This window comes from Protobothrops mucrosquamatus, unplaced genomic scaffold (assembly GCF_001527695.2).
Source record: "Protobothrops mucrosquamatus isolate PMUCROS unplaced genomic scaffold, P.Mucros_1.0 scaffold_280, whole genome shotgun sequence".
NCBI classification, from domain to species: domain Eukaryota; kingdom Metazoa; phylum Chordata; class Lepidosauria; order Squamata; family Viperidae; genus Protobothrops; species Protobothrops mucrosquamatus.
Window position 1 is genome coordinate 2,021,097 of NW_015386356.1, and position 12,538 is coordinate 2,033,634.

Here is a 12,538-nt window from a genome sequence, read left to right on the forward strand (position 1 = left end):
TAAAATTTTAAATTGGGTATAATTTTATATTATTATAGTGGGTTTTAGGACAGGACAAATAATTTAATTAGTTTTTAATATTTTTAAATATTATGGTATCGCTGTTTTATTAATGTGCCTGTTCACCGCCCTGAGTCCCGCAAGGGAGAAGGGCGGTATATAAATCAAATAAATTGAATTGAATTGAATTGAATTGAATTAACATACTGGTACAAAATACATGTACCAGTGCTTGCCCCTGTAACACTTGCAAAATAAAAATCTTTACAGAGCATCATAACATCACAATTAATTGAGTTTGAACTGGTGCAGTAATAGGCAGTTGCATCCTATGATGAGAGAGCAACCCTTCAAGACTTGCAATTATTTACTTAGGATTTCGTCCCATAGAAAAGTCCTTTGCGTTTCCACAGGACTCCTTCAGAACCAGCATTTATGACCTGTTCTCAAAGTTCATTTTTCCTTCTTGATCTGGTTGGAACAGTAGGAATGCCAAGCAAGCCATAGAAAATGTGTCCAAAAATAGCCCACAGGATCTACAATTAAGAGGCAACACATCTTTTTAAAATGCCTACTTGTTATTATCTGATTGGAACATCCCACCAAAGAAATAGCTGTATTTCATGGGATGAGAAATTTCTTTTGCTGCCTTTGCATTAATAAACAGTATCTAAGAACAACATTGCGAACTATAAAAGTTGCTCTTGTGAAAGTGGACAAATATCAGCTTCTTTTATAAATCTAAATCCTCAATATTAGGCCAATTAATCCTTTATTTTTTATCATTTTCCAACAATAGTTAAATCTAATAATCATATTTCCCTTCACCTCAAAATCTCCCTTTAGCCCATTAGTTGAGACTTTAGGATCCTCTCTAATAAATCAAAAGACCCCATTTTCTTTTTATGCCAACCAGGCTTCCATACCAATGTCTTTAGATCATCAGATAGATCTCCCTTCATTCTTGTGCATGTTAGTTGAATCAAAGGAGTTGTCGCCCTGGTGGCCCAGATCCCCATATTTGCTCTTCAGTTCAATCTGGTCTTCTTCCTCAGGTTTCTTCTGGTGTAAGTAGAAAGTCATATCCAATTTTATGATTGTTGTTTGGTTATCTAGGTTTTCAGTAGGCTGTACTTGTTGATCTTTAGCACCCTCGATCTTGGTATTACTTTCTTCCGCTTCTGTTGTTTTTTGGGTTGTAAATTCTTTAGTTGCAATCAGGGTTTGGTTGTCTAGATTTTCAGTACATTGTACTTGTTGTTCTTTAAAGTCCTCTGTCTTGGTATTAATTTCTTCCGCTTCTATTGTTTTTTGAATTTTAAGTTCTTTGGTTGCAATCAGGGTTTCGCTTTGTAGGTTTAAGCTGGTGCCTTTGTCTTTCAGTCTAGCTTTAATTATCTCAGTAGCTTCAAGAATTTTTTCAAGTATAAATTTGCAATTAGCCAAAATTTGTTGCTGGTCCTCCTCTATTTCTGATATGGCTATAAATGGTCTTTTAGTGAAGGCTATTTATTAAGTGAGAGTCAGTGAGTATTCACCTCCACAGTCCTAAAAAGCAATTTCACTGCCCAGCTGTTCTCTCAGCTTTTAATCTCTTTTAGATAATACCAAGGACAGATCTGGGCTATGAGCAGGACTTTTTGTCAAGAATATTCACTTGCTGTACCACGTTTCGCCACAAGATGTCCTCAATAGCATTTAAAATCTTTTTCAAATCCCAAGCTAGATTTTTGTCCAATTTAAGTTCTTTTTCATCTTTTTTATGAGTAGATAGAGTAGCAAATCCCCATGAAAGTAGGAACTTTTTGGGTCCCTGAATATCAAATAGATGCAAATCCAATTATTTAGTTGTTCTTTTCAAGGCTTTATGTCCCGGAGGTAGACAAATGCCGCCATTTTAGAGGGTGGGTGGAAAACGTTCCCTTCCCTCTCTCCTCACAGAGGGAAGCAATTAAGAAGCTTTTTACAGGAAGATATTTGGGGTACAAAGAAGGTAAGATCTCACTCAATTCCTCCGCGGTGCTTTCGAAGTGCTTGTTAGTAATTTTGGCCTCGGCTGGTAGCGGCTTAGTGATGGGCCATGTTAATGGCCGATCTTTTCTCCATCAGTTCAAAGAGTTGCCCGGGATCAAACGAGAGGGCTGCCGCCCTTCCGTGATTGCTCGGGAGTCCTCTTCACATTCGTCGCCCTTCCAGGGTGACTTCCAACCCTTTTCAGGGTCCCCCAGTGGGAGAAAACCGGATGGCGGAGGGAGCAATCACCCTGAACATCCGCCAGCGCCGAAATCACAAACCGGAAGCCATATATCAGCTTCTTCTGACTGAGCTGCAGAAATCTTAAGTAATCAGCAACACACTTTCTTGCGATTTCCAGTTTAACAACAATGGTGTTAAAGTCAGGAAGGGAAGGGAATTTGGTTTGATGAACTAGCTAATAAATACACATGACTTAGAAAAGAGTTGGTATTGCTCAAAATAAACAGAGGTCAAGGCCAGATTTATTGATTTATACTTAAGGCACAACTTATCACTTTCTGTTCTGACTTGCTTGCAGTTGTTTCTTCCAAGATAATAATAATAATAATAATAATAATAATAATAATAATAATAATAATAATAATAATAATAATAATAATAATAATAATAATAATAATAATAATAATAATAATAATAATAATAAAAGTTGGAAGGGACCTTGGAGGTCATCTAGTCCAACCCCCTGCTCAGGCAGGAAACCCTATACCGTTTCAGACTGTCCAGACTCTTCTTAAAAACTTCCAGTGTTGGAGCATTCACAGCTTCTGGAGGCAGGTTGTTCCACTGGTTAATTGTTCTAACTATCAGGAGTTTCTTCTTAGTTCTAGGTTGCTTCTCTCTTTGGTTAGTTTCCATCCGTTGCTTCTTGTCCTGCCTTCAGGTACTTTGGAGAATAGCTTGACTCCCTCTTTTTTGTGGTAGCCCCTAAGGTATTGGAACACTGCTATCATGTCCCCCCTCGTCCTTCTCTTCATTAGACTAGACGACATACCCAATTCCAGCAACCGTTCCTTATAAGTTTTAGCCTCCAGTCCCCGGATCATCTTTCTTGCTCTTCTCTGTACTCTTTCTACAGTCTCAACATCTTTTTTACATCGTGGTGACCAAAACTGGATCTAGTATTCCAAGTGTGGCCTTACCAAGGCATTGTAAAGTGGTATTAACACTTCACGTGATCTTGATTCTGAATGAATTATGGTGTTCTTGAGCAGAAAATGCGGCACAGGTACTGTCCAGTTTATGGCTGCTTATCAAGACTCCAATCCCACTTTCCTGAAAGAGGGTTGTTTCCAAGCTGCTATGCAAAATACAGCAGTTTGATCATTTCTGAATGTTAGATAATGATGGCAGTGATTTGTAATGACAGTAGTGAAAGTTCTACAAACAATAATGCTCTGTTGGAAAAATATTAAGACAAGTAACTTAGCTCCTACTTCAACTCTCCTATGCTTGTCTTCTCAAGATGACAACACCCAGAACTGACAATACCAGAATTACCAGTTGTCTTACCAAGAACTTAATTGGCCTAGATGGGAAAGTAACCTATTTATTCAAAGGCTGGTTTTTATTTCGTTAAGAGTTTTTCAAACAAGTAATTCTTTAGTGTTATCTTTAGATTATACTGAAGTTAATCCTAACATTGGTTCTATTCTGAAAAATCTAAAGTCTGGAAGTTCTTAGAAAATATAGAACGTGAAGAATTGATAGAAAAAATATGTTCAGATTATCAAAACATGTTTCTGAAATTGCTCAAGATGTAAGTATCCCATAGAGTGATTGGTGACCAGATAATTGTTGCAGTTTTAAATTTTCAGTTTAACTCTTGTATTCCAATTTTATCCAGTATTTTGGCTGTATTTATTTTTTCATATTATTTATGTTGTATAACATTTTGATTTTCATTACATTTGCTGTGTGCCTTTTAATTGGATGTAGGTTTTGCTGAGTTACTATAAATTACTATGAATCTTTTTGAATCAGTATTAGACAAATAGAAAAAATATCAATAAATAAAACAGAATTTAAATATAGTTTATATTACTAAAGAAAGTAATTCTGCTCAAATGCAGTTACAACAATGTTTTAAAAAATCAAATATATAATCTAGAAGTATATGGCCTTCTTTATTAACCCATTAAATTAATAACAACACCCATTTTTAGAGAGTGAGATTTATTGAAGCTAACAAATTTTTTGGGAGTCTAGAGCTATTAATGTATTACATATATATATTGGATTGGATTGGATTCTGAATTAGATTCTGAAAACAGAGGAATCGTCAACAGATTTCTTTCTTAAGCTGAGGCTGATCTATTGTGATCTAATAGTGACTTAACACATTGTGGTGTTATTTGTTAGTTCTGTCTGATTTTATTGTGTGAACCAACCAGTCCGATGTGAAGAGTGGAAAATCTGAAGGCTGCAGATCAGAAGTGCATTTTTTGCAATGTTAAGCAATAAAAAATGTAGTTTAATTCTTAAATTAGGATTTTAAAAAACATTTTATAAAATCTGGCCAAAATAAATGAAAACCCCAGTCTGACTTATGCATGTTACCTTGTTCACTGCAAATCTAGCTAACTGTGGTTTATTTCACATACCTTATTTAACATGGTTAAATAGAACATGATTAATTAATGTGTGATCATAGCTTATGATAGTCCGTAATACTAAACACTACAAGATAGAATACCATTATCCTGAATCAAAACTTCCAGTAGTTCATTCTTTCATTCATTGCATTCATTTCACAAGTTTCTTATAGTTTACAATATTTTTCCATTGGAGTAGATTATCATATCAGGTAGAAAAGGAGCAAATTAACCTTAACCTTTTAAAGTAACATTAGCAGTATCAAGAGACTTGAAACATTAAACAGAAAATGATGTTAATTTTTTCCCATTTCCCAACTAAACTGCATTACAAGTTTAGAATAGAATAGAATAGAATAGAATAGAATAGAATAGAATAGAATCTGGAAGGGACCTTGGCGGTCTTCTAGTCCAGCTTCCTGCTCAAGCAGGAGAACCTATAACATTTCAGACAAGTGACAGTCCAGTCTCTTCTTAAAAACCTCCAGTGATGGAGTGCCAACGATTGTTTTTGTAATATATTTTATTGATTTTTTAAAACATAAATCACTTAATAATTGGTGAACAGTGTGTTGTCTGGGTTACCTTTGTAAAACAATAATTAACAATTGATTTCTATAATCCATAATCCACATAATGGTTTTAGTTGATTTCCTCTTTTCCCAAAATATCCTCTTTTGCAAACATTGAGTTAATACAATTCTTATTGTTTTGATAGATAACAATTAAATATATAATTTTTTCACAATATTCCTAAAATAATAATCACATCAATATATTTCTTTTCTATCCAATCATTCTGATTGCCTTATCATAGATCCTGTTACAGTCCTTATTTTAATTTGTTTCTCCCACCAAATTCTAGGTATTCTTACTGGTTAAGATTTTCTCAAAAATTAATTACATTTAAAAATTTAACTCTATTTTTCCATATGAACCTTCTCACACTTTTACATTTTTTAAGGAATAGATAAAACAATGAAAAAGAAAAAAGAAAGGAGAGCAAGAGTAAAGAAACATAAAAAAATAACATACTACTTAGAATAGAAAAGAGAAAATCAAATTCCTCACCCAGTTTGAAGCATGCTGTTCACAGTTGTGCTGGTTAGTGCTTTTGGACTTCGGTTGCTAGTAGCTTGGGCTGGTTGATGCAATACGGCCAGCCTTTCTCCTATCAGGTTAGAAGGCTTTTCCCAAGTTGAACGGAATGGCTGCTACCATTCCAGAATCGCTGGAACACCCTTCTTTCTTCATCGCCTCTCCGGGGTGACTTAGACCCATTTAGGGTCCCCAGGCAGGGCAAAATTAGCCACAGGGGTGTGGAGAATCCACAAGCCTGTGACCGGTCGCTATCGTGCAAAACCGGAAGTCGGAGCGCCCACAATTTCTGAAGTCAAGCTCTTCCACTGGTTAATTGTCCCCACTGTTAGGAAGTTTCTCCTTAATTTCAGGTTGCTTCTCTCTTTGATAAGTTTCAACCATTGTTTCTTGTCCTGCCCTCTGGTGCTTTGGAGAATAATTTGACTCCCTGTTCTTTGTGGCAGCCCCTCAAATACTGGAATACTGCTATCATGTCATCCCTATTTCTTCTTTTCTTTAGACTAGCCAAACCCAAGTCCTGCAGCCGTTCTTCATATTTTTTAGTCTCCAGGCCTTTGATCATCTTAACTTTTTCCAAAGTCTCAACATCTTTTTTCTAGTATGGTGACCAAAACTGGTTGCAGTATTACAGGTGTGGTCTTACTAGGGTTTTATAAAGCGATACTAATACTTCGCATGATCTTGATTCTATGCCTTTGTTTATAACAACCCAGGATCATATTAGCTTTTTTGGCTGCTGCTGCACACTGCTGGCTCATATTTAAGTGATCATCCACTAGGACTCCAACAGTTACTGTTTTTCAGCCAGGTCTCACCTAATCTGTACTTATACCTTTGATTTTTCCTGCCTAAATGTAAATTTTTGCTTTTCTCCACATTAAAGTTCATTTTGTTGGGTAGGGCCCATTGTTCAAGTTTGTCAAGATCTTTTAGGATCCTGAGCTTGTCTTCTGGGGTGTTGGCTATTCCTGCCAGTTTAGTGTCATTTGCAAATTTGTTAAGTTCCCCTTCTATTCCGTCACCTAAGTCATTGAAGAGTACTGGGACTAAGTTCATTATGACTATTCATGTAATGACTGTTAATGAAAACAGTGACTTATGACCTGCATGTATAACTGTCGCATCCCCCTCATGGTCCTGCGATTGCAATTTGGGTACTTGGCAACTAGCTTGCATTTACTGTCAGTTGCGGTGCCCTGTGGGCATGTGATTGTGATTTGTGACCTTGCTTTGCCAATTTCTGGCAAAAAATGCCAATTGGGGAAGTGGGATTTGCTTAATGACCATTGATTAATTTAACAACCATGTGATTCACTTAACCACCACCCAAAACATTGTAACACCAGGCCTGACATGACTCCATTGATTTATGACAGAAATTCTGGTTCCAGTTGTGGCCACAAATCGAGGACTACCTGTACATCTAAAGATTGAATGATGCTTCAAAACAGGACTATCTTGGCCTGTAAGGCTTGTCAAAGCAATGAATGTAATGAGGAAAGTTTTAACAGCAGGGAAATGTGCAAAAGTATTTTTCTAAGATAATGAAAGATCTGTTATTGATAAACTTGGATAAGGCTGTATGATGACTTGAAGATCTAGCTGGAATGCATGTCTCTATCAACTTTCTTTAAAACATTCTTGAGGAAGCTGTTGTGAAAACATACAATAAGTAAATTGCAATAAGACATGGTCAAATTGTACCAACTTGATTACTGTATCTTTGTAGATTGCTTTACACAAAAGAGTTCACTATTCTCTGAGAGTATTAAGTCTTCTACAAGAAGCCTCACTAGAGGTCTGAATGCCTGAAAGATTTCGAAGAAGCACAACTTGAACCCCATATCTTCCATCCAAACAAATAATGATGATTCAGATATGGGTTAGGAGATATAAGAGAAAAACTGCACTGAGCAGGATGAAATCTGAACATAATATTTATAGAAGAGAAATAGGAATGGCACTCTCCATACATTTTGCAAAGTCCTTTGCTGTTGGCAACCCTAGCCTGGGTGATGGGAGTTAGAGATCTAAATATCTTGCATCTAAATTTTTTGCCTGGAAAAGATCATCAGTACAGGAAGATTTCTGCCTAATTCCTGGCCAAAAAAGAAAGCAAAAGGGAGACCTCCCAACTCTAACCTGCAAAAATCTTGCCAATCTATTGATGGCACTCATAGAGTGCTCTCCCAATTTTTGGAACTCAGATTGGTTAATCCTGGTTACTATGGGACTACATGTTTAAGCTGCAGGCCTAGATGATAGAGCAGAAATACTGAATCCAGCTCATGACCAAACACACAACTAGTTCTCAGACTCTAGCCATGCCCTACAGCAGACTTTTTTTGAAATCAGTTCAATGTGCTAAGAAAGCAGAACAATCAAGGTTATAAATACAACTGCAGAATAATTAAGCACTATTGTATTGGTTTATTGGTTTATTCCCTTATAACCTTTTCTTTCCCCAAAACACTAAGCTAGAGTAGAGGTGGTTTAATTCAGCAAGACAGTCCTTGAAGAAACCCATAATTATTGTTATATTATTTTTTTTGCATAGAAAATCCCACGTGATATTTTTAAAGTTCATCTACTGCATAGATTTTATTTGCAAAAAAAACCCCACCACAACCTGCTAGCAAGAAAGAAAACTGCTGCATATGTGGTGTAGTAGTTAGAATGTTAGACTTGAGAGGATCCAGGTTTATTTACTAATTTATTCAATTGATATGGTTTATCAATTTGGTTGATATGGCTTATTCAATTGATATGGCCACCCTTCTCACCATGGCGACTCTGGGCAGTAACAGCAGGTTGAAGTCCTTTCCCAGATGGACACGCTTGTTGGGTGACTGGACCAGGAATTATCTCCCAACATAAACTACTTCATACACAGTTTAGTCTATGGAGAAAAATGGAAAGAGGAAATGCTATTTATCTTGAGTTCTTATGAGAGGGTTTAAAATCTAATAAATATATAAACAAATATCTGGAGTCGTTTATTGAGCAACAGCAGTAGCATCATTCTGAAGATCCTTTCCTGTGAGACCATACAAGCTGTTCTGTCTATGGAGGACATTTATTCCATCACCAACACTCATCCAAGTGCTGCTCTAGTTTGTTTTAAGTTGTAAGATCAGGAAAACAAACAACTTAATGCTTATCTTTGTCAGGATATTTTTTTAAAAAAAACCACCATAATTTTTGCACAATACACATTTCCTGAGCAATTCTGAAAAAGAATTTTTTTATATTTGAAAAATGGGGATAAAACATAAGCGTAAAATATAAGTAACACACATAAAAGTTTTTTTAAGGCAAGTAAATTTATAATGAAGAGAAAGGTAAGGTTCCAACTGAAGAAAATATTTGTAGGTGAAAGTTGAACTGTAGAGTCCTTGGTGCTCTTGGAGCTTGATTGTTTTCTTACAAACATTTCATTACTCAACTGCCAAACATTTTTAGTGCGCCAAGAAAACCAAACAACCACAAGCAAGATTGTTAACTGATTGAGTCCAATGGAATTCCTTGTAGCTGATAATAGCTCACTGATAAGCCAAGATTGTACTGCAAATGAAAACCTACTATAATTTCTCTTTGTATCTTATATATTTCTTATGATGCCATACAACAAGGGACCAGTATAAAGCAACTTTTTTCTCTTCCAGGTCGCCACTGTGAAGTCCATCAAATGACTGGAAACTACATGTGGGACCCAGTGACAAATCTATCTTTTGACATTGGCATGAACCCAGGCAGCCTCCTGCCTGTTTGGTGGGACGGATCCGAGCCCTTGTGGGTCACTATGACAAAAGCCAAGAGGAAGGTCTCTATGTACTATTGGCCTGGTTAGTACTGCCAAACTCTCTTCAGCTGGCTGACTAATATTGTATATTCTCTATCATATAAGGTTATAATCTCTATAAGGAAGGTAAAGCCATGGGAACAAAATTCAGCTGAGCCTTGTTCCCAAAATCATAACTGAAAAAACTATTTTTTTTCCAGCATCTGTTTAGAGCAGTGGTTCTCAACCTGTGGGTCGGGACCCCATTTGGGGTCAATCGACCATTTCACGGGGGTCGCCAAGCAAGGCTGTCCGCCATTTTTTTTGTCTGCCATTTTTTTTGTCCGCCATATTTTCCCCTTTTCCGGCGGATGCCTTACCTCCCTTGGGCTGGGCCAGCTGGTGGTCGGCCTGCTCCGTCTCTGCCACTTGCCAGCTACGCCTCGGCCGGCGCAGGGGGTGGAACCACGTATGTGCGGTGCTCCCGGGCAGGGAAAGTCCTCGACTTACGACCAGTTGGGTAGTCCTCGACTTACGACTGGTTCAGTCCTCGACTTACGACCGGTTTAGTCCTCGACTTACGACCGGTTTAGTTCTCGACTTACGACCGGTTGGGGTCACAGCATTAAAAAGGTTGAGAACCACTGGTTTAGAGTGTCTGGAAGAAAGCTTTTGCCTATAGGTTTCCCTTTTCTGAATGGAAATATTTTTAAGGTATACCAACATTTTTTATTCATTCATCCATATGCAGAAAAATGCATATTTGCCCTGAAGATTTTTTAAAATTTTATTTTAATCCAACAATTCATTTCTTCTTGGATTTCAAGAATATTAGACTCCAGTTCTCATAATTTTCTAGACATCATGGCTTTTGCCAATGAACAGTTATGGAACTTATAGAGTTTTCTTCCACATACTCTGAAGGATAACATGTTGGGGGAAAGTGTTTTGATCTTTTATGCTCAGCCATGAAGATTTACAGACATATTTGCAAACTGAGTATATTCTTTCTATCTGTCTGTCTGTCTGTCTGTCTGTCTGTCTGTCTGTCTGTCTGTCTGTCTGTCTGTCTGTCTATCTATCTATCTATCTTATTTCTTAACTGCCCACCTCCCTCAGAGAATGGCTCTGGGCGGGGTACAGTATAATCAATAATTTTGCTCATTACATACACTTCTCTGTTGCTATTCTCTTTATTATATTTGCAAAGTATATTGAAGGGCATTGTTTAAAATGATTAATTAACATATGCATGTCAGATTGCTTGACTTTTAACACTCACGTGAAGTATTAATACCACTTTACAATGCCTTGGTAAGGCCACACTTGGAATACCGCATCCAGTTTTGGTCACCATCAGTGCTTTTTTTGTAAAAAAAAAAAAAAAGGTGCCAGAATTCACACATGTCATACAACCTGCCTTGCCTACCCTACAACTGCTGGCCCTGGTTACTGTTTGGCTAAACCTTGTTTATTGGACTGCTGGCCCTGGATGCTGTTTGGCTAAGCCTGGCTTGTTGGACTGCTGGCCCTGGTTACTGTTTGGCTAGACCTGGCTTGTTGGACTGCTGGCCCTGGTTGCTGTTTGGCTAGGCCTGGCTTGTTGGACTGCTGCCCCTGGTTACCGTTTGGCAATCCTAGTCTGTTGGATTACTCACAGCCAGAGGCTGCCGAAGAGCCAGAGTGTCAAGAGCCAGAGAAATCAGGAGATTCAGGTTTTGGGCCACCCCCGCCGCCGCCGCCGCAGAAGCCGGGTGAACAGCAGCTCAGCGAACCGGAGGACATGGAGATGGAAGGCTCCGTTGTGCAGGGGTTAAAAGAGTAGTCGTTTACCACCTCGCATGCCCGCGATGTATTCAGCGGCTGATCTCCATGCCCTGCGAGAGTCCCCTCTCTCACAGGTTTGGCCCTCAGCGTTAACGAAGGCCCACCTCTATGAGGGATTTTTTAATCAAGAGAGGTGGTCGAAACGTAACTTAAGGGGATTTTTAATAAAATTTTTAGTCCGGGTTTTAAGGGGTTCCAGGGAGAGGGGTGGGCAAACCAAAATTAGGGTGGTGGGTGAGGGTGATCACCCACCGGGGAATTCTCCCAGGCCGGCTGATGGCCTCGGCAAGGAGGGCGTAGGTCCTGGAATTGGGGAGGGGGGGAGGGTCTGCCTAACAGAGGGTAACTCCATCAGGACTGTGTATGGGAGGGGTAGATATGGCGGGAGCAGAGGGCCATATTACATTAGGTCAGGGCGCACCCGTTGTTTACGAGCTGTGGCGCGCTCCGGCCCTCATGGCTCTTGCAACCTAGAGGGTTTGGGATCACAGGGCCTGGGCTTCCGGCTGATGCTATGTAACGCCAGGTCCGTGGTTAATAAAGCCCCCCTCATTTATGATCTGGTTTCGGAGGGGGAGGCGGACCTGGCGGGTATTACGGAGACCTGGCTGGGCCTAGAGGGGGGGTGCCCCTCGTTGAAATGTGCCCGCCAGGTTACCGTGCATTTCACCAGCCGAGAGCCCAGGGTCGGGGTGGGGGGGTGGCGGTTATTAAGGAAGGCCTGGACCCAAGAGAGACCACTGTGCCACAGACTGCCGGTTGTGAGTCCCTAGGTGTGAAGTGGGGTCATGGGAGGCAGCAGGGCGTGCTGATTGTGTACCTGGCTCCCCACTACGTATCAGCAGCCCTACCCGAGCTTCTTAGTGTGATAGCCGAGATGGTGATTGGGACCCCCAGACAGTCATGGGGGATTTCAATCTGCCATCGGTAGGTGAAACATCTGAGGTGGCTCGGGAGTTCATGGCCTCCATGACGGCCATGGACCTGACCCAATTAGTTGGTGACCCTACCCACACCGGAGGACACACACTGGACTTAGTTTTTACCTCCGGCCAGTGGTTGAGTGATCATGGTTTAGGGGAAATAGTCGTTGAGCCCCTGTCATGGTCAGATCACTCTCTTCTTCAGCTGGCCTTTCCAACCGCTACACCCCACCGCGGGGAGGCGGAACCGGAAGTGACAAAATGGTTCCGCCCCAGGC

The 12,538-nt window shown here is 39.5% G+C and overlaps 1 protein-coding gene across 1 annotated transcript in view; it reads left to right on the forward strand.

Annotated features, from left to right (window-relative positions):
- Positions 1–12,538, forward strand: part of ENPP6 (ectonucleotide pyrophosphatase/phosphodiesterase 6) — a 40,593-nt gene that overhangs the window by 1,685 nt on the left and 26,370 nt on the right. The window contains exon 2 of the mRNA XM_015831803.1: positions 9,395–9,574. Within this exon, the coding sequence (XP_015687289.1) occupies positions 9,395–9,574 (180 nt within the window). The remainder of the gene's footprint in view (positions 1–9,394; positions 9,575–12,538) is intronic.